At 25.9% G+C, this 27,458-nt stretch overlaps 1 protein-coding gene across 1 annotated transcript in view; it reads left to right on the forward strand.

The window, feature by feature from the left end:
- The first annotated feature begins 4,262 nt into the window (after positions 1 to 4,262).
- LOC136968637 (voltage-dependent calcium channel gamma-5 subunit-like) overlaps positions 4,263 to 27,458 on the forward strand; it is a 190,029-nt gene continuing 166,833 nt past the window's right edge. Inside the window, exon 1 of the mRNA XM_067262640.1 lies at positions 4,263 to 4,763. Within this exon, the coding sequence (XP_067118741.1) occupies positions 4,556 to 4,763 (208 nt within the window). The 5' untranslated portion in view covers positions 4,263 to 4,555. The remainder of the gene's footprint in view (positions 4,764 to 27,458) is intronic.

Raw genomic sequence — 27,458 nt, forward strand, 5'->3', positions numbered from 1 at the left:
TACGAGAAGAGCTTTTTCGAACCATCTTTAAGTAAGTGAAAGACTCGTGTAAACTAGTGTAGGCGTTAATGTTAGTGATAGTGTTTTCTGCCTAACGGAGCGAAGTGAGAAGTCGAACAAGTTTTCAAGCTTGTAGAAAGTAACACCCATTATATTATAATAGATTCAAGAATATGTGAACCATGACAACAATAGAATTAATCATTCACTCGTTTGTCCGCTTCACTTCTGTCATTTGCCTTCGCTTTTGCTTACTCTACTAAAAGAACTTTATGAACGTCAATGAGTAAAATTTTACTGTAAACAAACTTAAATTGTGCTTAAATTTAATTAAGGAACTTATGAAAATATAGTAAATCATCTTTTCTTCCTTCGAAATTGTAGAAAAATATCAAAAATATGTAGACAATCTTATAATGGGAAGACATTTTTATCACAAGATATCTACATTATCAATGTAACTATCCATTGAAACTAACCTGAAGCAAAAATGTCACATTCCTTTTCGGCTTTTCCCTATTATCATTACTGATAATGATTCCCTGTGCACCAAACTCATTGCAACTCTCCAACAACATTAATCAGTCTCCACCTTCGTTATTGATGTGACCAAAGTTAGAATTTGTCAAATATTTATTGAAAAAAGTGACGTCAAAGATGTCACTTTTCGTTAGTTTTCTTTACTGAAGATATTATTAAATGCACGTTTTTTTAAGTCAAATAAATTAATTTAGTTTATTTCAATGTAAATTTGGTGAAATCTTCCATTGCAATATTAAAAATTTACATTTAAAAGTATGAGATTCTGCTATACTTTCTACGGTTTACATGTGGAATGTTCGAGTTGCCTGTAATTTGTAAAGTAATATTTATATTCCTACGTGTGTTTTGATAAAATCCCTATATTTTATAATGTAAATTTTATGTTTATGATAGTTTCAAAGCTTTAAATTTTGTTTTCTAAATTTTGTAGTGTAAAAGTAGAGACTCTCCTCTTTGTCTTCCATTTTATAAGTGTGAAAATATAATTATACTTATAAGACTGGCTTTAAACTTATTATGTCCCTAAGGTCTAACATATACAAAGTTCTTCTTTCTATGAAATTTTTATACTTTTGAGGCCCAACAATACGTTAAGGCCCTAAAAAATAAATTTAAAGCACGAGCCGATAAGCTGTAAGTTGTGTATCTCATGCATAAATACGGACACGCTTGCATTTTACAAGGTAAAAACTTTCTAAAAATTTACGAAAATTTGATATTTCTAGAAACATTTTAACTAAAAATCCTTTTAAAACAATAATAATAATTAGAAATTAATATTAAAATAAAGAAAATACAAAATGTATATCAACTTTACATCTAGTTTAAATGATAACTTACAATTCTATTTTCGAATATATATATATATTGAATTGCAATATATCTATAAATTGGAAAGAAATCTATTTTCCTAACAAAAATTGAATTTCGTGTTTTTTGGAATTTCCAAAAAAATACTGTGTACTGTACACATGTATCAAATAATATAAAAGAGATATCCAATACAGGTCCGTTCGGGACCTTTCACGTAATGGAAAGGGTGTGTTAGAATACAGGAAGTTGTTGTAATATTTCCGCCAGATGTCGCTTGACGAAATCGGAAGTGTGCGATTGAGTGACGTCATAATACTGTCAACGAATGTTTGATGCCACGCTAAAGAATAATCAGGTGTTATACAGTTATCGATTGGTAGGGATGCTATTTTCCAATCGATTCCTTCCTTAAAAATCGTAAAAATCTGCGAGATTTTACCGTTATTTTCTTGTTTAACAATATCTAATTCGACAATTTCTCGCATTATAACACGTCCATAAAGCAGAATACACGAGATAATGGCTACTGTTGCTACAAAACTAACGTTCGAAATAATGCTTCTAACCAGATGTTGCACCGAATAAATCTCCAAATCTGCCACTTTAAACTACTTTAAAATACATTTTTCTCCTATTCGACGTAATAAAAAAACACTTTATTCAAAAAAATTAATTAAAAATTAGTGTAAATTTTTTATATTTTAAACACGCATCACTTCTCTGTAGCAAATAGTACTGTACATTTGCACATATAATGAGAGTATAGGGTGGTCCAAAAGCCAGTTAAGCGTACTTTTACAAGTGATTCGATCATTTCAAAACAATTATTCTGTATTTAAGTACGACAAACAATTTGGGGATTTTACAACGGTCAACTTTTGGGCTACCCTATTAAACTTTATATCGAATTACAGTGCAGATATTGTTTAATTTAAAAGAATGCATTTTAAACAAATAAATAAAAAAATAATAATAATATATTTTATTTGTGTGAAATTGTAGAAATTATTTTTTAAGCAATATATTAAGTGATTTTAATTTAATGTTTACACGTAAACGTTCGATAGTGTGTTATTAATTCTTCAAATATTTAAATAAATAAATAAATGGTAAAGATCTTGTTAAATTTTAAATAAAATTCTTCAGCTGAAATAAATAAATAAAATAAGTATTTTTTTTCTTTTTTTTAAGTTTCCACTCTTCTAGTTTCTGCAGATGTCGTTGACAAATCATCCCAGATTGAAATTACATTGAAATTTTGTAAAAATGAAAAAAAAAGGAAATTCACTTGAAAAACCCACCAAAAAATCTAAAAAAATTTATTTAAAATAAATTAATTTATTATAAAATATTAATTATTAATCTTATATTATTTTATAAATTTATAATAAAGTAAAAAACAAAATTAAAGGATGCCGTTTAATACTTTTAGTATAGTTGGAAGAAACATGAAAAATTGTATAATTTTCTTTATTTTTTATTTAAAAAAATAAAACTATATATGCGTATATTCAGTAATGTAAGGAAAGAAAAATATTTCCACCAACAACTTAGTTTCTAAGAGACTAGCAGTTCCTGATAACACGATTCCCATAGAAGTAATAACCAGGTGATGGCTGATCACTTGACCAAACACTGTATAGATCGAAGAATTTTGCTAGGAAATCCAAGAAATCTCTTTTCTGATGGATATTTTTATTTATCTTTAACTAAAAAATAATTCATAATTAATCTTCTTCCTCCTCCTCCTCCTCCTCCTCATTCTTCTCCTCCTTCATCTCTTCCTCCTCCTCCTCCTCCGTCTCCTCCTCTTCATTTTCCTCTTCATTATCATGAATAATTCTAGTTTAAGATTTTCTTCAATAATAATTAATAAAAACAATAAAAATAGTTTAATGAAGATTAATTTTATTTAATTTTTTAATTATATTAATGGATAATTAAAGATATATTTTTTATAAATTAATAATAATAATAATAATAAATTAATTTTTTATGTGTAAATTGTACTGATTCATAGAAGAAATATCAAGAAAATAAAAAAAACCGCTACTATTGCTGTCGGCCATTACTTCTATCACGTTTCTTAATTGAAAAAAGAAAGAAAATAGCCATTTCTTTTAACATTTTCTAAGTTTAAATAATATTTTATCGAGTAATTCACAATCTTTTAAATATTTATTTTATTTTATTTTTGAAAATTGAATAATTACTAATATTCAAATTTTTTTTATCGCGAATAAAAAGTATTTATTATTATTTTATATATGTATATTTTAATATCTCTTTAATGAAACTAAAAAAATAAATTTTTATATTAATTTTTTTAAAAATTATTTAATTTTTAAAGCTATTTTAAAGTAATTTTTAACTATATTTAAGATATTTTTATTTAAGTTTGAATATCTTGTAAAATTCTATAGAAAAATTAATTAAAATTTTAGTATAATTATATTTTAAAATTTTCTAAATTTCTAGAATTTTAACAAAATATAAAATATTTTAAAATTATTTCATATATTTTCTCCGTTTGAACTGAACAAAATAATGATGTAAAACAGTTTAAAAAAATAAATATTTGTTAGAAAAATAATCGAATAATATTTTTATTGTTTAATTTTTGAGAAATTATTTAACTATTTTAAATCTTTTAAAAGTTTTACATAAATTTTATAATCATTTACGGCATTATATATATATATAAATAAATATATATATATATTGTCAGATAAATTTAATGAGTGATGCTGGATGAGGGATAGGAAAGAGAAGATGCGGATGCAAATGATGCTGAAAGTTAGTTAGGCGATGAAGGAAGATGGTAGACGAACTGTACTTGTATTTGTCGAACGTCGACCGCCATCCTGTATCCCATCAACCCCTGTTCATTGGACGTTCAGCGTGAACTGCCGCATCCATCCGCAACATCCACTGGTAGCTAGCTGGCTGAGTGGTCGAGCAGCATCACAGCACATCTAGTGTCAGTGAACGTGTGTCACTTGATCAGAGTGGGGTTATGTCGTGATGTTGGCGTGGTACGTTCCAGCTGTGTCCTTGCTGTCCGCATTCGGATGACACCGTGAGTGGACAGCATCGAGCTGGCTGCTTGGAAGCGGGAAGTAAGAAAGGTGGTGTCGGAATTTCGACACTTCACCTGGACGAAGCACATCACCATTGTGGTCCGACGACCTGACAAACAATGCCAAAGATCTCGATCAGATGCTTAAGGATTCTGTCGTTACTGTCAGCTATCATTTCACTCGTAGCTCAGGGCATCGCCCTATGTTCTAACTGCTGGTTGCATAGTGAAGAATTAATGGCCAATCCTAAATACAACGGAACTGGTGACAGAGAATATTTGTCCAAATTTACCGTATCGGGACTTTGGAAACTCTGTTTCAACGATCGTAAGTAATATCTTTTCTTTATATATACATTGTCAATCGAAAATTGTCACAATGGCAATATCACCAACCTCGTATACACGAGCAGTTTGTAACATTGGCTGTTACTTATTGATTATATTTTTCGCCCACGCAACGTTCCCGGTTGTCATGGCGACAAGTGAATGACAACTGCTTGCTCTTAACCATACACCTTAGTCAGAAATTTCTCACATTGTATATCTCTCGGAGAATGGCGTGAAATGTACCTACAGTCTTCCTTCTTACCATAACATCATTTCCACCATGTCACATCTTGTGTGTCAAGTGGATGCTGCAAATCGTTAAGTCTGCCACTTCGACACCAATGGCAAAATAAAAAGAAAAAAATATCTGAAAAATAACTACATTTGTCAACATCCAAAATTCTAGAGGCTGTTAAATTTCTCATGCATGTCATGGATCTATAATATAAAGTAACTTTGAAATAGAATTTTATAAATTATAATAAAAATTGTAAAATTTCTATAAAAATTACAATTAATTTCTTTAATCGATTGTTTAATATTTTATAAATTTAATGAAACAATTTAAAATTTTTTTGCCAACAATTACAAGAAGGGAATTGCTCTAAGTAAAATATTAATTTGACATAAAATTGAGATTTAATAATAGAAAACTTATAATATATATATATTTATATATTTATATATAATGCTTAAAACAGGAGAGTCATTAGTTGCAGTAATTTCGCTCACAGTTGTACCATAACCTATTCAAGGCACGATAATGGAACTTGACGGGAGAATTGAAGGAAATTCCGTTGTCTCCAGACAATAGTGATGAGAGAGGAACATCTTGAGATACATCCACGTTTATAGACAATGGATAAGTTGATTTATTGCATTTACCAAACTTCTGTTACCATTAATCAGGATTTCTCCAATATTCCTTAGTTTTTCATAATTAAACCCTACAGGTCCACTTAATGAGACAATCACAGCTTAAATAAAATTTAGTTGAATTCTACCACCAATATAGGATATTTCAATGATAAATTAAAATATTCTTTTGTATAAAAATACAGATTAAAGTGGTTACAAATGTATTTTTTATGGTTATCATCATTTTAAACGTGTATCATATTATATAATTTTAAGTAAATGTAAAGTTTATACAACTACTGAAAGGTTGGATTCAATACGCAATAGTTAATATGAATAATAGAGAATATTTCAATGCTTAATTTTATTCAATTTTCAGCTCCTCTCGGTCTTTAATGGCAAAAATCAAACTATTTTTTCTAATTAAAATGCCTGAGTATACCTGTAATTAACTGAATGTACACATTAGTACGGGGTCGATGAAAATTTTCTAGTTTGAAAAATTGATTTGCCTCTCAAATAAATGTAAAAAGATGCCTTTAAAAATGATACAACAGACTGTTACATATATATTTGTGTATAGTAACGGGAGTGATACATGGTAAAGATTGGTAACCTCTGCATTAGTATAATATATAAATAAATAAATAGTCGTTACTATCAGAATATATCCTAGTCATTCTAATTTTCTTTTGTTTATCAGAATATTATCCATCTGGAATATTCTCTTGCGTATATTTTGTCTAATTTATATTAGCCAGGCATTAGTAGCACTCACTGATTGCAGCAGATAAGTTAAGAGTAAGGTAACACACATATCTACTTAGAAGACAAGTCTTTTACCTGAACGAAAGACGAGTTTCCTGCCATTCTTGACCTTGTCAAAGGTAAAAATAACCATTAATTCTCTCCAAATAATCCCTACGAAAACTAAAAATAGAATAATTGTCTTCTCATCTTTTAAGGACAAGTTTTTTGTTTTAAATACGGTAATTTTATAAAGTAGAAAGTTAATTTCTACAGTGAAACATTGCTTTTTTTAAATTAGAAAGTGAGATTTTCTTTTAATTAAAGTTAGTGAGAAGTGAATAGAAAGTTAAGATTTATAGATTTTCAGGAGAAGATTTTCCTAGATATGCAGCAACGCCTAATCTAGTTTTATCTTCTTTTATTTTATTTTTTTTCACTGTACAAGAGCTTTGGAACAAGTGAAAAGTATTTCACAATCGCATTTAGAGTTGTTTTGAAGAGAATCATTTTCCTAGATTTTCTTTTAAAATCCTACCAACTAAGATAGAGCCCGCATAAGATGAGATTCACTTACTTCATTGGTAAAAGCTACTGGAAAGTTTAAATCTGAGTTGACTTTTCTAACAAAAATAATATTAGTTTATAAAGTTTTATATTATTTTTAATTGATAAAATACTAATAACGTGGTAATTATTATTAAGTATAGAAGTATTTTAGACTTTTATGTGTGTATTGTTCAATTCGGACCTTTTAAATTGTATAACTTCAGAATTTTATTAAAAGAAAATTTAAATTTGAGGTTTTTAATAACGTATAACAAGCGGTATGTATGCATAATTGGTAGACAGTAATAAAGGAATTTCAAAAATGACAAGAATGAACAGAAAAAAAACATGTCCTAACATGTCAATTCCTGAAAATCGTTATCAGGATAATCAAATATACAGGAACTCGAAGAATAAACCGAACATGTAATATTTATACACGAAAACTTATGGGAATTTTGTGTAAAACATAATTTTTCAGATACAAGAAAGGAAAAATAAAAAGAAAGTAACGCGAGATATTGAAAATGTTCGAAATATAAATAAAATAAAAAATATTTATTAAAAATTCTTAAGAAAAAATAATTTTCACAAACAAATTTTAAAAAATAAAATAAAATAAACATTTTTAGACGTAATTTTCTAATATTTATAATTTGATGTAATACTTGTTAGAAAAATAAAATTATGCAAATTTAAGATATTATAAAAAGAATAGAAAGTATATTAAATAATTTTATAAGGAGTCCATTAGATTAATTTAATTAAATGTAAAATAAAAATTGATTTAAAAAAGTGGTAAAAAATTTAGAGTAAAATATTACAACAAAATATCCCAGTATTATTTTTAATATTGAGTAAATTCGTTAACATTTATTTTAATTCCATCGAGCAATTAGTTATTGTGACAATGCCGGGCTGCAATTTTTAATCATATTTTTAATAATTTTTTTATTTAAAATATATACTCTCCACCTCAAATTAGTAGTGGCTTGCCTCTGTAAATTACACTTTACCTGCTAGCAACAGAGTCGTGCAGGCCATCTATCTAATACCGTTCTCGAGATAAAGGAACAACGGACAGACGGACGACAGTGTGAATTTATAAGTGTACAATTTTTTCAAATTGCAGCCCAATTACTTTAAATCATTTTATATTTTTTTATAAAAGTACTATCAACATTTCTTTGTGTATCATTTTTGGTGTATTATAAAAAGAAACTCATCTGCCTTTCACAAAATTTTCATTAATTTTTAAATTATTTTAGAATTTATAATTAATTATACAAACTTCTTTTAAAAAAGACTGGAGAATTTATATTTTTAACAGAATTACCTTTAATTTAATTACAGAAAAATAAGAATTTATGAAACAAAAATAAGCGAAGATTCAGAGTAAAAACTGAGAACTAAATATGTAAAATATATTATTTTAAATAATAAATATAAGAAAAAATTTATTTGTAATTCGTTGCAACTTATGTTTATTTCAATAAATTGCTAATAAACTTATTTTTAAATATTATTATTACTTCTATTAAAAAATATACTATGTAAATTTGTTTATGTATCATTTACATTTGAAAAAAATTATATGTATTACAAATTTTGTTGAAAGTCATCTTTACTTCAACAAAATCCTTCCGTAATTAATTATAAATTTTAAAATAATAAATTTAGAAAAAGATTTCAGAATTTATATTTTTACAGAATTATCTTTAAATCCTAGAGTAATTTAATTAAAGAAAGACAAGAATTGAAACAAAAAGTGTCAAAGATTTATAGTGAAATCTCTGACACTTTTCATCGATCGTTTATTCAATTCTACTTAAGAACAAAATATACTTTTAACATTAAAAATAATTCGTAATTAGTTGAAAATTATTCGAATTTCAATAAAAATGTTAAGGAAAATTTGATTAGGTATCAGTTTCAATTTGAAAAACTATTACAAAATTCATCTTCATTATAACAGAATTTTTTTTAAATAAAAATCTGTATTGCTTAATGTGACATAGTTACGATGTTGGGCTGCAAGTTTTAATCATATTTTTTAATTTAAATAAAAATTTTTAATTGAAATTACGTGACTTCCGGTTTAAACCTGACGTTCGTATATAGTTAATTGGACCTCTGATTCTAATTAACAATATACGAACTCGATTTTCGTTTATATTTCCATATCTAGACTCGATTTTCATTTAACTCCATTCTCGAGATTAACCGGACAGACAATGGAAATGCAATTTGAAAATTGCATCCCAATATTTATAAATCTTAAAATAATAAAAGCGTTTTAAAAAAGCTTTAAAATTTGTACTTTTAATGGAATTACTTTAATTTTTTTTTAATTTTGTGAATTTTTCCAAATCAATTCTTTTCAATACTTTTAAGTACCTATTCGAGTGTGAGAATATGTGAAAAAGTTTCATGCCTCGTTTATTCGATTCTACTTACGAACTAGATCATAACAGAAATATATATATAAAAGAAAAATAACTTTGATTTTATTTTCAATTTTTATTAAATTTATTATTATTATACAAAAGTTTAAAAGTTAGAAAAGAAAATTGAATAATTCAATACTTTTTAATAAAAAGAAGTAAATATTTAAAATGCGTGAACTTTATATACATATATAATTAATTTTATTTTTAAAAATTAAAAAAAATAAATAAATTTTTAGTGATAAATATATAAGAGAAAAGCTTGAGGCTAAGATAATCATAAATCAAATCTGACAATTATATAAAGTTTAAAGTTATTGAACTAAATATAATATATATATATTATTACATATTATATGTAATATTATATTATATATATTTAAAAAATTTAAAAATATATAAAAAAATTAAAAATATAATAACAAACTTGTGTAAAATTAAATTGGTTTATTATTTTTACACAAGTTTTTTATTATATTTTTAATTTTTTTTACTTTAACTTTTGTTAAAAATTTTACTTTTAAACTTTAAAATTTTGTAACTTTATATATTATCTTCATTCGCGGATATACTGTCCTTTTATACACAAAGAAGTTCGTTTAAATTCTTAAAATTTAATTAGATATTTATGATTTTTAACGTATTTTAACTTAAATTTACTATTTATTCATTTTTGTAAATTTTACAAGATAGAAAGTTTCATTCACATTGTTAGATTAAATTTTTATCAATAAAAGCATTTTACGTTTTCCATTTGTTCAAAAGAAAGGGCAAAAGGAACCCCATACCAGTTCTCGAGAGCCCCATACGTAGATTAGTCTACGTCAACTCTATGATGTATACATTATAGCAGGGGTGGCCAACTTTTGTATACATAAGATCTACTTTTTATCTTAAAAATGCGTCGCGATCGACTTGTTGTCATAGGCATAGTGTAAGTGGGGAGGGGGAGGTGTGAATACATACTATGTTTATACACTGTGTTTCAGTACGTGGTGCACTGCTTGTGAGTCGAGTCATAACTGCATGCATACTGTTGTGTTCGGTTACAAATATAATACATTAAATCAAGTCATCGCGAGCGATCGACCAAAATTGGCTTGGCGATCGACTTGTTGGCCACCCCTGCATTATAGAATATATTTTAATTGTATACTTTATCATATTACAAATGCATGCATAATTATAAGTGTGTACTTCATACTATAATGTTTCTAACGTCGTATTTCTCAAAACGTATCCCCACATACCTGCGTGAAATTTTTAAAAAATTGAATTAAATCCGTAGAAAAGCTAAATAATCTAAGTGGGGAAAGGGGAAAGGAAAAACTGTTTGTCCATGGAAAATAAATTGTTTATCGCTGTAAGCATTCAACTCTTCAGAAACATGTAAAGCAACTATTCAAATAGGAATTTTGTGCCTAGATACTATAGAAAATAGTCACAAACAAGATAATGTTTGAAATGATCTAAGTCCATGTAATATAAAATGTTTAAAGATTCAATTCTACAGTCATTATTTACTTAAAATGGCATTGAAAAACTCTCCATTCTCTTCATCTATAAATTCCAGCTTAGCAGAAATATCACTCCTCTTGTTGTCACTCAGTGGTTATACACCTGCTAAGCACAACAACTCTGTTGACTTGACATCTTTGAGAGTTATTCCCCTCTTGAACACGCGGCATTTTTTCCCAACCTATTAAGTTGCTGGAGCTTTTTGTAGAAAACCAAACAAGGATCTCATTTGGTCACTCTAAGCCATAACGCTTTTTATTTAAAAATCACTTATAATAGAAAAAAATAACTTAAAAATTTTACAGTAGCCTGTGGAGATACTGCGAACCCCATCTGTTTATGCTTATTAAAACGAAGACAAAAGATATCTGCACTTAAATCATATAGCTCTACATTATCCTTTCCATACAGATGTGCAAAAAGCTAAATTTATATATTTTGGCATTGGTATATTTAGCTTTGTCACTCTGCATTGGTTTAAAATCACTTTTACTTCAGTAAAAGAACTAAACTATCGATTGAACAATTGATTTGTGTGTTGCAACAATCAATTTATTAAAAAAATTATTATTCTTTCAAGAATTTATTAAAAATTTGTTGAAAATTACTCTTACTTCGATGAAAATCAATTTTACGAATGGAAGCAATATAAAAATGTGTTGAAAATAATTTTTTAAATGGAAGTGATGCCGAAACGTGTTAAAAATCATTTTTATTTTATTGAAAACACTAAATTATAATATTTCTCTGAAAATCATTTCATAAAATTGCTATAAAAATTTCTCAAAATTCGTCGTAAACTAATTTTTATTCAATAAAAATATTACAAAATATGTACCGTACATATACATTCTACTTAAATATGTCAAGAATAATTAAAAAAAAGGAAATTGTTCTGACATTAAACAGAGAGAAGAGATAATATATACTGACACTGATTAATTAATTTACAAACCATAATTCCCGATCATGAGAAATTTCAACACAGAAAAGCTACCAATCAATGTCAAAACTTTAATTTTTAAAATCACCTAACAAATTAAGTTCTTCACGCCTTTTAAAAACATAATTAATACATAATTATAATTAATTAAAAAAAGAAAAAATGCATTACCAAAGTTAAATTTGTCTAAAGGAAAGCCTCATATTTTCTCTATTATCTATTATTTAAAGTACAGTGGAAAGTTAGCACGAAAATCGATACGACGAAAATTTTCTCGAGAATGAATTCTACGAAGCTTTTGCGGTTAATACTATTACGAGAAAATAAGTCTGATGAACAGAACTAGTTAACTATTTAGGGATTCATGGCCAGTAACAAGACAACAACATGTTTTTCTCGATGTAAGACTACATCTAAACATCTGCTCTCATACGTGCGGCACATAATAATCAGCGTGTGATCGGAAAGTCCAGTCGTACTATTCGCAGTGGGATGGCAGTTAGCTGCGATCCTGACTTGACTACCTGAACAATAACAATGTCTACACCCGAGAGAGGGAAGACACAACCAATGAAAAACTTTTCCCTAGATAAAATTTTTACGTAACGTCAAGAAACTCAATTCGTCTCCATACTCTAAGTCTAATTGTTCGAAGTAGAAAGTGGTTTGGGAAGAATTTTATTGTCACATGTTTTATATAGTTTCATTAAGATCTTGATAAATTTTTGTAATTGCTTTATTAAGTTTCGATAAATTTCCGTGTTGTTTTTTAAAAGAGTTTTCTTCATTAATTTCATTGAAATTAACGTCGATTTCGATGATTTGCTGTGGGTAAAATGAATGCGATTTGTTTCCACGAATATTTACATTTAAACAGAAAGTTTATCAAATTTCTTTAGTGACAGAAACGATTTCAACAATTTTCTATAATACTTTCTCTTTGTTATATATAACAGAAGGAAAGTATTATAGAAAATTGTTGAAATCGCCATACTTTCCCTCCGTTATATTATAATATAACAGAGGGAAAGTATGGCGAGAGGTCAAAAATAACCAAAGATTTTACATTTTTAGAATCAGCAGACCTTCAATCGTCGAAAAATGCAAAAATGTTGGGGGATTTCTATATGTTAGTGTTTGTGGGGACACGATATTGTTCAACCAATTTGAAGCTTAATAACTCCTGTGCCTTTGGTCGAAAATGTCTGAAATTTTGCAACGAGGTTTGAGTGTTAAAGGGATTGAGGCTATCAAATTTTGGTTGTTAAAGGTCAAGAGAGTGGGGAGATAGAGAGGATCGCGTGGGGTTGGATTTAAATGATGTATTTACTCGTTATTCGCATCTACGACTTTTTTTTAAATTATAAAACTTGTCTCTATATAGAAATTAAGCATTTTTCAATTTTATAATATTTAATAATATAAAACTTTTTAAAAATAAAATATCGTAACAGATGGCGCCAAGCACAATTTTAATTTTTTTGCCGGAAACGTTAAGCAGCTCGTTGATGGATTTTTAAAAAATGATTTTAGCGAATTACCTGTAATAATATTGTTTATACAGAATTAGTTTTATACAAGATTTACAATGTTTCCTCCTCCACAAAACATATTATGTTAATTTTATTGAAATAAAAATATTTTAAAATAAATTTCTGTACAGAATATTGTAATTTTTAAAAGCGATTTCAACGAATTTTTGTATAATAATTTTACTTAAGCAGAAAATTCTTACCGGAATGTCATTAATAATTTTTTAGAAACAGAAGTTTTAAAATTAAATTATTGTAATAATTTTAATTACAGTTTTAAATAGAATAAATTTTTGTAATAATTTTAAATGAATTTAGCAAATCTTTCTCAAAAAGAAAAAAAAAATATTTTCTACGAATTTTTATATAACAACTTCACTTAAATAAAAATTCTTCCATGGAATTTATTTAAATTTTTTTTTAAAATAAAGAAAATTTAAGTATTTCTATAATTTTAATACTGTATAAATAAATAAATAAAATAAATAAATTTTTTCAACGAATATTAATCATCACTTCCTTTATGAAACGGTACTTTGAATAGACTTTTATCGTAATTTGAAAGCTTAAATAAGAGAATACGGTCTTTTAATTACGTAAAAATAACTTGTAATTGATATTTTTCCTTTAATTATACAATAATAAACACGTTTTATCTTACAGAAAATAAAAATAACTGATTAAAAAATATATTACTTCTAAGTAAATAGGGAGAATTTCTTGTACATATTGAATTCAGAACTCATGGGGAATGGGGTGAATTGAGTGTGATTAATGATTTGAGATGTAATTAAATCAATGTAGAGTTGTCGAGCTAATCGAAATTTAAAAGACCTTGTTCCTAAAAGTAAAAAAAGTTTTTAAAAAAATTGTATTAATTAAGGGCAAGTAGATTGAGTTTCAATGAAGAATCTCTGCTGAATGATACTTTGTAGTTCATTGATTTTGTTGCAGATTTTTACGACTCCTCTTCCTATTTAAAATATGTAAATCTTAACATAATAAAATTTCTCCTTTATATATATTTTTATTTTCATCAAAAGAATATTTTACATTAGTTTTTAAATTATTTTTCTCATACAAAATCTTTCACTTTTGAGAAATTTATTACTTGTGCTGACCTAAACAATAATATAATGATTAAATTCATCTCAATTATTTTATTGGATAAATGATAAAAATTAATTTAAATTTCTGTAATTGTTTTTTAAAAATTACTATAAAATAGGTATTTCTATAAGGCATTTGGTATTAGTTTTTCGTAACTTAACATGTTAAAATAAATTTTATTTCACCTTTATATAATAATTTTTAAAATAATTAATTAATTAAACTGTAAATTCGTTTTAAAATAATTATATTTATGATTTTTATTTGTATAATTATAAAATTATATAATCCTTATATTATAAATAATTCCACAGTACTTTAATTATTGAATTATCTAAGGTATTTTTATGCTGTAATCAGTTAAAATATACAAAAATAAATGTTTAAAATGTATTTTTAGATGCGTAACAATTCGACAATTATTAAAATTATTGTTTAATTTGTAGCAATTGGACTGCGATTTTAAAAAATTGTTGACTTATAAATTCCCACTGTCGTCCGTTTGTCTGTTCGTCCTTCTTTCATCTCGAGAAACCTCTTAGATAAGAGAAATGTGAGACCGGATATGGAAATCGCAGGGACAGGAGACTTTGATTAACTATATATGAACATCCGATCTGGACCAAAAGTCACGTGATTTCAATTCGAAAATTTTTCCCCAGAGAAGAGAGCAATACAGCAGAAGAGAGAAAAATTATGCTAATTTTTCTCTCTTGTGCTGTATTGCATCAAGAAATTTATACCAAAATATAAGTTTTTATTTACTAAATTTATCCAAGAATAATCTAGATTTAAGGCAACAATTAAAAGAAAAAATATTTAATTTATACATTAGGTAACATACATCTCATACTTATGCAAAATATAATGGCTCTTGGCTCTTATAAAAGTCATCCGATACTTGGCATTTGCTTTATTGTAGATTATTTAAGGATTAACTCGTGATTATGAGAAGAATTTCACTTTTTATGCATAATAAATATGCAAAATTTTCTTTCATGATTCTGTTTTGTGTGAAAAGAAAATTTAAAAATTTTTATTTACTTATTTTACTATTTTTAAAATAAACATCAAATATTTATTTATGAATTTTTTATACCTGAACCTGTACAAGAATATTTTTATAAATGCATCTGTTTATAGCTATTGTTTGCCTTAAATTCTTCAATTCACGATTAAATTTAATAATAATTAACTCTTTTATTTTTATGAATAATATAGAAACAGGATATAGTTCTTATAACAAGAAAAGTCTTTCAATGAATAAGAAAATCACGTCAGTAAAGATTTATGTCCTTTGAAAAAAAAGAAAACAAGATGGAGATTAATGTGATGATATATGCAAGAATTGAATAATAAATGATATCCTGATTTAAAGATCAAAGAAATAGATAGAATATGCATAAGAATCGTAGGAAACTCTTACAATAATATGCAAATAATGTCATTTAAACGTACTAGAAGAATCGAGTCTTACAGTTCTAAAGAGCGGTTCTTAATTAATTCGTCTTAAGCGAATTTATAAAACTTTTAACCATTTTAAATTTAAAATAAAACAAGAATTTATTATAAAATTTATAGAATATACTTACTGATTTTATATTGCATGTTAAGTTATTAATGAGCTATTTAATATTTGCAATTTTAACGTTGAGAACTGAAAATATTTATGTTTTTAAAGGAAATTTAGCTTTAATATGATATTTATAAATCTATAAATGACAAAAATATATATATATTTTTAAGTTATATTCATATCGATTTTTTAAAGATTATCCATACTTTTGGAATAAAACATTTTTATGTCCATTGGCATCAAGACAAATTTACTGCAAATTCTAACCATTTACAAATGTAGAAACAACTTTTCAATTTAAATACTAACTTTCTTTATTTCTAAAGCTGAAATTTCGTCTTTCGACTAAAAATTCTCAATTCTTGTCAACGAAATACATTTTTTTCACTCTCTATTACAGTTTCACTCTTTCATATATAAATCTACTGTATTCCTCATTTACTAGTCTCTTTTCATGTAAGTGCAATTGTCTGAATACTTTCTGAGTTATTAAATATTCAAATACTAAATATTAATGATTAAAATGTAATAATTAATTTAAATTTAAAAGACTTTAAATATTATAACAAAATATTATTATTATATTCAAAAATAAATTAGTTAATTGTAAAGCACAACGTGGTTTCTTCGTATTGACATATGGCACTATGCATTAAATTTTGGAATATATTAAAGTAAAATAATTAATTTCATTTTGTTAGATAAAAAATTCATAATTTTGGATAATTTTGACACAATTAATGTTGGTTAATATATGATCCTTAAATAAGAAATTGAACAAATCCAATGCATCTTTATTCGCCAAGTAAAAGTATTCGAACCTGACCACTCGGTGGCAGTTTACGCTATGAGGATCGAACTAAAAAGGACCAAGTTATATCCATTCCTGATAAAACAAATCCTTAACTTTATTAAAAGATTAAATAATAATTTCAAGTCCTTTTTCTAAAAGAGCTTCGTCGCTTTCAAAAAATAGCAACTCTCATTCTCTCAATTGGTACTCTACAGTCGCAAACAATTCGGCGTATTTATTGATACACTATTAAACAATCAGATTGACTGGATCCTCTAATCACAAAAAATGCCATAACGCGGCCAACCGAATCACTCCGGTTCCTCATCTGAACATAATCCGTGATACCTTCGAATTCTGAGTAAATATTTCCGACGTTGTCATCTTACCCTTACTTCACATATCCCTCAATTGTACAAGTTCTCACTCAAACCTGTTTTTGTGCGGTCTATCTTTGTGCGATTTTTTATTTGTGCGATTTGTTTTGTGTGATTTTTTGTGTGCGGTATATGAATTTCAATCAAATTGGTATACTGCACAAAAATAATTGCACAAAACACATTGTACGTATAAAAAATCGTACAAAGATAGACCGCACAAAAACAGGTTTGAGTGTAGTCCACAGATAACACATTATACTATTTTACCTGTCATGTCCACTGTTTAAACTCGCTCAAACACTGTTCTTCAGTGATCTACTCTAATAGTTAAATAAAATATTATTATATTGTGTGGCATCGTTGAAAATGTAGAAGGATAATTCTATTGGAATTTTATCCGTTTGCTATTAATGCTTAATTTTAACATAAAAATCTGCATATCTTGCAATATTCAGCAACATATAATTGTAATAGAAACATATTATTTTTAGGTATCTTGTTACAGTAGTGGAGTTTTCACACATAAGTAACTTAACATTTTACCTTGAAATTCGCGCTTTCATGGAAATTCAGACATATGTTTATGTATATTCGTTCTTGGTTCATTACTATAATTTCCATATTAATATAATATAAAGTTATATATATCTGCAACATAATTTGTAAACAATTTTCCATACATAAAAATAAGCGTGGTAGAAGTATATGTAAGATACACGAAGGCTCTCCCAATCTTCCTTCCTTTCTCTTCAGTATTATTCAGTATCTTCCTTCCTTTCTCTTCCTTATTATAGAAATAATAATAATATAAGGGCTTAAATTCAAATAATTAAATTTATTTCTTTGAAAAATCTTTTATGTGGATGAAAATCGTAGAGTCAGATAAAGAAACTCATCATTATACTCTATCCATAAACTCATTCGTATGTTGTAATGAGATTCAATAGAAATAATATTAGCTGTAATTATTCTCTAAGTCATTATTTCTGATTAAAGTATATGTATGAAAGATCACTTCGGTTAATTGTAAATGGAAAATGTATGAATTTCGTTTCAAATAAAGAAAAATGTTACCTATTGGAATTTCATTTGTAAGAAACGATTTTTTTTAAATACGCCAATTTAAAACTTTATAACGAGTTTAAACATTAAGATATATTCTTCTTCTATAACATTTCTTCAGAAATTATCGTTTAAGTTAATTAAAATAATATAAAAATTGCAAGAATTGGATCGACATATTTATTATTTAAAAGCTACTAATTATTAATAATCCTACTCATTTAAAATCTATATAGAGTTATTATATAAGTATGAATAGTCATTAATAAATACTTTACTATTGATTTAACATTCGTTAAATGAGGATTTTATTCATTAAGTATTAGCATTTAATACTATACTCGTAGATTTATAGATCTTAAAAAAAGGAATTTTTACTTGAAAATATAGAAAATTTATTTTTTAAAATATCTATTTTTGTTGCATAGGTATAGGCTATATACAGTACATTTATAATACTTAAAGTGTAGAAAAAATATTAGTTAAGTGAAAATTCTTTGAATAGAAAAGTTATGAGTTTGTCACTGTCTAAGACAGTAAGACACATCTTTCAACGATGGATCTGGCAGCGAGGTCAGGATCAAGAGGATTTTCTCAGGCTATCATTGATCTGTCTTGGGTATAATATGATCACTAAGAATTCTTCTTCTTATTATTATTATTATATTTTCTCCCCTTATATAAAACTTGAAACTTTTTCATTTATTTTTCTTTAATTTGGAATTATAATTAAATTAAAAATTTAAAATTTATAACTAAATTTCATTAACGTATATATATTTGTAAGATTTATTCTTTAATTTTTTGTTACTTTCAAATATGAATCAATCGAAATTAAATTATAAGAACGTTTTGGGGAGGGTTGTGTTAAAGGTTCAAATCCAATTTATCGTTTTTATAAAAAATTATTATAATTATTTGATTCAATTTTCAAATAAATGGATTTGAACCCGCTTGAAATACTTCAAAAATTCTCGTAATTCTCGCTTGATTTAATTTTCAAAGTAAATCTTTTATGTTGCGTAAGGATATAAATAAGAATCTGTAAAAATTATTATGATTTTTGACTAATTTTGTGACGTAATTCCTTGAAAATAAGACCTTTAAGTTATTGTTCTTTTTTTTTAATCTTTTAAAATAAATGTTTAATTTATTTCAAAGTATTTTATACGCAGAAATTCGTTACTCTTACTTAATTATAGTTTTGTATTCAGCAACTTTCAACAGCGAATACAAATTCTATGGAGATTTATTTAATATTGCACAGCTGCGGATTTTATATTCGAGAAGAGTTGAAACATGTTTTTCTTTGAACTTTCTTCCTGTAAATATTTTTGTAAATAAACATTCTTGGTAAAATTCAGAAATTCTTGTACTTCGTTCTATTCAATTCCTTTGACCATATTCCATTGGTGACAATATCTTTTTTTTATTATTTTTTTGACTTTTTGTAGTGAAATTTATCGATAAGAAAATAAGAAAATATTGAAGACTTTTTTAGTAGAAAAATTGAAAAAACATAAAATGTAAACTATAAAGAACATAAACCAATTCCTGAACAATATTCTTATTAAGAGTAACTCCATGTTAAATCTTAAATTTTATTATAAATGTACATATTAAATTTTAAAATAAATAAAATAATATTAAAATACTGAAAAAATATATTTTTCAGTATATTTTTAGTTAATTTACACATATAACATCTTGTAGTATTTCCAAATTCAGTGAAAGGAACGTACTGTACTTCCTTATTGAATTTGGACATATAACTTCATATTCATTAATTATATATAAATAATTATTTAAAAGCATGATAATCCTAACAATTTTAAAGATTATTGAGTTAAATTATGTAATATTAAAATATTTATCATAATTAGAACGATTAGAAAAAATGAGATTAAAGTAGAAGAGTAAAAATGCCATTGTAAGGACATTCGAGTTATATTGTTTTTATATAGGATAAAAGATATAAATATCTGTTTTGTTTTGACCTTAATACACATATTAAGGTTCTTTGATATGACATAATGTAATCTTTGTAGTTGTTAATAAACATTAAATATCAAAGATGGAGAAGCCCTGATGCGAAAATCAGAAAGACTCTCATTTCTTTTGTAATTAAGAGTAAATTTAAGGATTTATATGCTTAATAAATTCCTATAATTATGATTTAATTTATGTATAAAATTATTTTAAAAACTAATAATAATCAAATCTTTAATTTTTTAACAATAATATTTTACTTATTTATACTTATAATGAATATAAATACACGTATTTAAAAGTGAAAATAGGAAATGATCAATAAAATAAAAAAAGAATACATAAAAAAAATTTAAATATTATAAATTATATTTTATTAAATATAAATATTCATTTAAATTATTTTACTGAAAGATTTTTATATTTATTTGTAAAAAAAATTAGTGAATTGAAGTTATGCTCTTTTATTCTTTCATATTTAAATTTAAACAGATTTATACAGTAATCAATTAAAAATTATGGTAATGACGCACTGATAAGATTTAAGATCCGTCATCTTAAGATAGGATCATCTTAATTTACGAGATGATCGAAAAAAAAATAAAACGTAGCACTTTACTACATAAACCAATACTAATTTAAGTCGATATATCTCGTAAGTTCCTGAAATAATGGCATTATCTTTAACCAAAAATCTCTCAAAAAATTGATTTGAAGGCTTCTTAAATTTATTTTCTAAGAGATTTAATAAAGATGGTAGTTTTTCTTCTACTATTATAACTGCTAGCGCTGCAACTGCTACTGCTTAATTGCCAGTACAAGTGCTACTGATACAAATGATAGTGCTGCAAGTACTACTGCTATTACTATTGATTTCCACTGCTACTGAATTTTTCATCAATAATAGAAGTTCTTAGCTGATTTTAATGAATATTTCAAAAACATAACGTCTCTAAAAATCTATTTTTTTTAAATGTTTATTATACACCCACAAATATAATGTATACAATGAAATTTGTAATATTTCGCACGTATTTTATTCAATTTAACATGTCAATTAGCCATTTTTGAAATCTCTCCTTCAATTAATCTTTATTTAATTATTCAATAATTATAAAATAAAATTATGGATCCTCATTAAAAGTATTAACGATAAAAACATTTATTTAGTTTAGAAATTTTAATATTTTAACTTTTTAAAAGTAGAATTATAATAAAATTATCTTCAATATTAATGTTTAATTATTATTAATTAGTATCAAAATCAATTTAAAATGTTTATTTTTCAATAGAATAAAAAAAATATTTATTTAAAATATAAATTATATAAATGTATTTTGAATACAAAATTTCAAATAAATTTTGTATATTAAATAATAATAAAATAAATAAAATTTAAATAAAGAATTTAATATTAAATATTGAAATAATATAATTAATATTAACACTTTAAATTCATTTTTTAAATACTGTTTTATTTTAAATTTTATATATTAATAATTAAAAACTCTAATTAATAAGTTATTATTATTACTTTTTAATTATCTTTATTTTAATTAATTATTATATTTAAAATTAATGTAACTTATCTTTGATTTGAATGTTTTTATTTTAAATAATTACTCACTATTTATTTATTAATATTAATATTAAATACAAATTCATAAATGATTAATAAATCTAATTAATTAAAATGTCGATCGCGATCTACCGTTTGGGAAATTAAATTCTCTTGACATCATTTTCCATTGTAAAAAGTGAATAAAACCGCTGGCAAAATCCTTAATAATTGAAACTACTACTATTAAGTCTCCAGATTTATATAAAATTAATAATACGAATAATTACTCATAAAATGGGGGTAATTTAACTGTTTTAAAAATATTACTACACCTCTTCAATATATATAAATATTTTTCTGTCTAATTTCGGTGAAAATTATTATTAATAACACGCAAACAATTTCATAAAACTATCACGGAGTTGGAAGTTGGGAAAATATCAACTTGTTAATACTATTTTATTAATATAAATACATATTAAAAAAAGTCAGAACTCAATTGATTTATTCCATCAAAAGTTATTAAAAATATTTTAAAAACCTTACTTTCGGAGTAGGGTAAATTTTTTACAAAACATTTTATTAATGTTTGGTAAATTAAAAATTTGTGCAAGTAAAAAAGTTTATAACTTGGAAACTTTTGAGATATGGCCTCCACCCGCTTGATATTTCCTGAACCAATGGTCCGATTTTTCTGAAAATTACTACCAAAATATCCCCCTAATACATAAACCTCCTCGCAAAATTTCAGGAAATTTCGACAAAAAGCACAAGAATTATTAAGATTCAAAGTTGTGAAGAAATCCGCACTCTCCCATATATCCACACACACACACACGTTAATATCCATATATACAGGAGGAAAACCCTATTTTTTTGCATTACTCAACGTTTCAAGATGTGTTATATAATAAATTTACATTTTTATTCATAAAAATTTCACCAATATAATGAGAAAATCGTGTTTTCGAGACAAAAATATATATAATTCTATCAAATATAGGAAAAGAGAATTGCTAATCTTGCAAAGAAATCAAATTGATGAAACTATATTTTTCTGCTCATAAACTTAAAAATTCTTCAATTAATTTATCTAAGATAATTTCAAATGTAATTTATTCTTTTCGTTATTCTATAACGATTCGTCATCAAATAATTTTTAATTTATTCTACAAGTTTCGATACTCAAAAGTGAGCATTTTTTTCTAGTGAAAATTTTACTTATAAATAATTTAAAAATTAATATGTTGCCTAAAATTTTACACAAATAACAGACAAACTAGAAATCCGAGTGTATAAAGTAATCAAATAAATAAAGAAATCAAAGATAAATGTATAAAATTTTAGACGTCTTTAAATTACAAACAAATGATTTAACTAATAAAGTTATAGTGTTTTCTATGGGACTCTATGCGTTTTGAAGAGGGATGAGGGATTTCCCCTTCTGTCTTTCATATCAGGCTCTGCAGAAACTGCTGCGAATAGCTTTTTTCACTCCTCTTATCGACTTATCGGTGTCGAAAATTTAAAAATTTTGTAACTGTCTAAATTGTAAGAATTTTTCCAACAGACGTGGCTTGCATAAGATAATCAGCCATTTTGTTTTGCTTTTCGGTAGCTTCCTTCTCGGTTATGTACTGCTGTTATACTGCTAAACAGCAGTGTTTTAGAAATGCTTCAGATAAACATACCTGCATACGTTTATCATAAGCATACATACTGTACAGTACATCGCCTGCTAAGAACATTAGTGACAACTCCAAAATTATCGATTTTGGAGTTTTCACTAATGTTCTTAGCAGGCATGTCATTATTCCATCACAAAATCTTCAAAACTTATTAAAATTTTTATGCTATAGTGACGTAATTAAACTTTAAAATATTTCGTACTACATCAAGAAAAACTACACTGCTAGAACACCTATTTGAAGATGTTCTAGCAGTGTTTTTGCCACAAACAAAGATACATCAATTAGATAACTCGAATAGTTGGAATGAAAAATTGAAATTTCGACAAAAATTACGAAATCAGGACAATGCTACCTGCAATTATTCTCCCATGCGTCAATTATGCAGATTAGAACATTCTGCATAATTGACGTATTTCCGGTTTTCTAACTAAATAAAATACGTATTTTTCTGTATAAAGTGTAAAGATAACTCTTACAACTAACTTATAAACCCTTATGCATTTCAAATCATACTTTTGCTTATATTCTATCATTACTATTGTAAGGATATCGTGGCACTAAACATCACATAAATAGTTATAAATTTTATAACACACAATTTTGATAACTGTTAATGTATCACTTTTAGTTCTTAGATGTCCTACCCTTAATCATTACATATCTATATATATAGTAACGAGTTGCGTAACTTTCCCGGCAAAACAGTTGAAATTGTGTATGACGCAATCTGTTATGAGATTTTATTTTAAAGACTTTATTATTATTAATTATTATAAAATAAAAAAACAGCTTAATTTTGACGGTACGGATGAGTTTTATAAAATTGTAAATGCTAATAACGAGTAAAACTTTCATTAAGTCCGACTCCACTTGAGATATGACACTCGACCTCCTCTATCTTACCTCTCTTTCGACCTTTAACTATTGAACAATAGTTTTAAAAACTGTAAAAATTGAGAAATTTAAATGTTTTTAATGGGAATATTGTAATATTTGTACAGAAATATATTTTAGATCTGAATATTTCTATTAATACTTAGCAACACAATACAATTTTTATTTTCCCGCTGTTATATATAACAGAGGGAAAGTATGGCTATCAGTCAAAAAATGATCCCCCAAAAAGATTTTTATATTTTTGGATTAAGAGGACTTTCAAACGTCGAACAATGCAAAAAAAAAATTCAGTGTTTTTTCTGTATGTATTGATGTTAGTGTGTATGTGGGGGCATGACATTGTACACCCACTTTGAAGCTTAATAACTCCTGTGCTTTTTGTCGAAAATTTCTGCAATTTTGCACGGATGTTTGTATATTAGGGGGATTGATGCTATTAAATTATGGTGGTTGAAGGTCGTGGGAGATAATGCGGGTCGTGTGTCATATCTCGAGTAGGGTCGGACTTTTCAAACGTCACACCAAAAATTTCAAACGTCAAATAAAACTTTAACAAAAAATTGTAAAATAATAATAATAAAATAATTTTTTTTAAAAGTTTTTCAAATAAATCAACTTTTTTTCTTCTGGAGAATGAAGAAATGTCCTGAATTTCTTACAGTGTATAGACTTACTTATATTAGTTGTGTCCATATATGAATTATCTTAGAAACCATTTTCGTTAGTAGAAATGTACTTTAACTAAAGATTAATTATCTAACAAGCATCGAGAATTATCCAAATATATCGTCATTTAAAGAAAACCGTCGGATTCTTCGAATATTAATGATGAATGATGAAACCATTACTCAACCATAAACTTTCATTCTTCTTTAATTAAATAATTCATTCGTATAATTTTCTTAATTTAGCAATGTGAAAAAAATATATCGAAAAATCTGTCACGTAGGCTATCACTTCTTTGAAAATGATAACTAGATCTACAATTAAGTTATCGTATTCATTACTCTTAATTAGTAATAAGTTTTTATTGTTTATTAGTATAATTTATATGCCGTTTTTACTTATAATGAATTTTTAAATATATTTTCTGTAAAATTATTTTAAAAATAAATTTTACGAACGTTAAATTTACGAAAGAATAGTAAATAAATACTGTAATCCTTTTCGTAATTATAGAATGACCCAAAAGTTCCACAGGATAATACACAACAACTTCTAGGATTGTTATGAGTAAGCATAAAATTGCTTGAGTGGACGAATCATACAAGAACACAACTAAGATGGAAACAGGCTTTTATCCTCAGAAACCAATAAAAGCCCGTGTTTCCATCTGTGTGATTCGTTCTCTCAAACAATTTTATGCTTACTCGTAACAATTACAACGAAAGCAAAAAGGCAATCCAGAACTTCTAGGATTTTACAAATCAAAGCAATAAAAGCAAGTCTTTGGTGAAAATAATACATACAGCAGTTGAACATAGTTGGAAGGTGGATGTAAAATGCTGACCGATACCATGTACAGAGACCTGTCAGAATGGAATATGTCCACTCTGATTGGTGAGTGACGAGCCTGCCAAGACCTCGTTGAGCCACAATTGGTGAGTGACGAGCCTGCCACGATATTATGAATGCTTTGCAGCATTCACAACATCGTGGCAGGCTGTTCACCAAGTGATTCTGGTGTTCTTGGAACAGATTGGTCTATCCTTCCATTAGAGCAGTTGCGTACGTCCGTAAGTTTTGCACACATATGTATAATAAAATAGTATTATTTTTAAAGAAATTTAGCATATTAACACGTAGAAACAATGAGAAACATCTAAAATATAATTTTCTTTCAACTAAATTATATTACATATACATGTATCAGCTTCGTAGTTAAAATTATTATTATTTTTTAATAAAAATATAATTATACTATTTCAAAGTGCTTCCATGTGTTTTTAATGTCTAAATAAACTTTAATCAATTATTTTGAAATACTTTTATTGACATTTTAATTATTTATAAGAAAATTTAAATTATATTTTTATAGATTCCTTATTTATTTGCATATATTTTTAGATAATTATTTATTAAACTGCTGTAATATTTATATGTTTATTGATAATTGTTTTTTTATAAATATTATTATGGTAGCACTTAATTATTAAATATTTTTAACTATAAGTTTGGTTTTTGTATTTGGAAAATATTGAAGATAATTTATATGATTACAGCCGCAAATGTATCAAATTTTTAACTGTTTATTTTGATACCAATCGTTGATTTTCTGTGATAACCTTGACTTTTTTCTGTTTTTTCTACAAGAGTTTGCTGCTTATTTTTCTTAAAAAATTTTTAAATTACTCGAAAAAGCATTTTTAATCAGTAAATGAAACATTTAAGGTGGGAAAATAGTCGAAATTTAGCGTATCTTTAAGTTTCTTTATTTGCCAATATCTATTAGTGAAAATCCTACATATTATACCTTATCTAACTTATTTAATTCTATAAATATATGTATATATATATACACATATATTTATAGAATTAAATAAGTTATACATACCTACATACAAAATGAATATATGTATGTCTTGTAAATATAGAGTAATATACTGTAAAATATGACACATTTTCCCTTTCAGATTGTTTATAAACCTATGTCATTGCAATTGCGAAGTATCCTGCTACTCTACTTCATTATTTAACTAAGAGTTATTTTATATGAAATTTATTGTAATATACTTTAAAGAATAAACATTATTTTATATAGAACAGTAATTTTATATGATTTGACTTATTGTATATTTGTAACTCTTGTAATCCAGCTTATCAACGAGGATAAGACTATATTAATTAAATTTTTTGAAATAATAATGTTCTCAATTTTAGTCGTGTCTTTCCCCTGTACATCATACTTCTCCTGATAACAATCGAGTCATGTTTGTCATCTATTAACTCCTTTCAGAAAAAATTTTGAATTGAAATCACATGCCTTTCGGTCCAAACAGGAAGTTTGTATGTAGTTAATGGAACTTTCCATATCTGGTCT

Source organism: Centruroides vittatus, unplaced genomic scaffold (assembly GCF_030686945.1).
Source record: "Centruroides vittatus isolate TY-2023 unplaced genomic scaffold, ASM3068694v2 contig_150, whole genome shotgun sequence".
NCBI lineage: Eukaryota > Metazoa > Arthropoda > Arachnida > Scorpiones > Buthidae > Centruroides > Centruroides vittatus.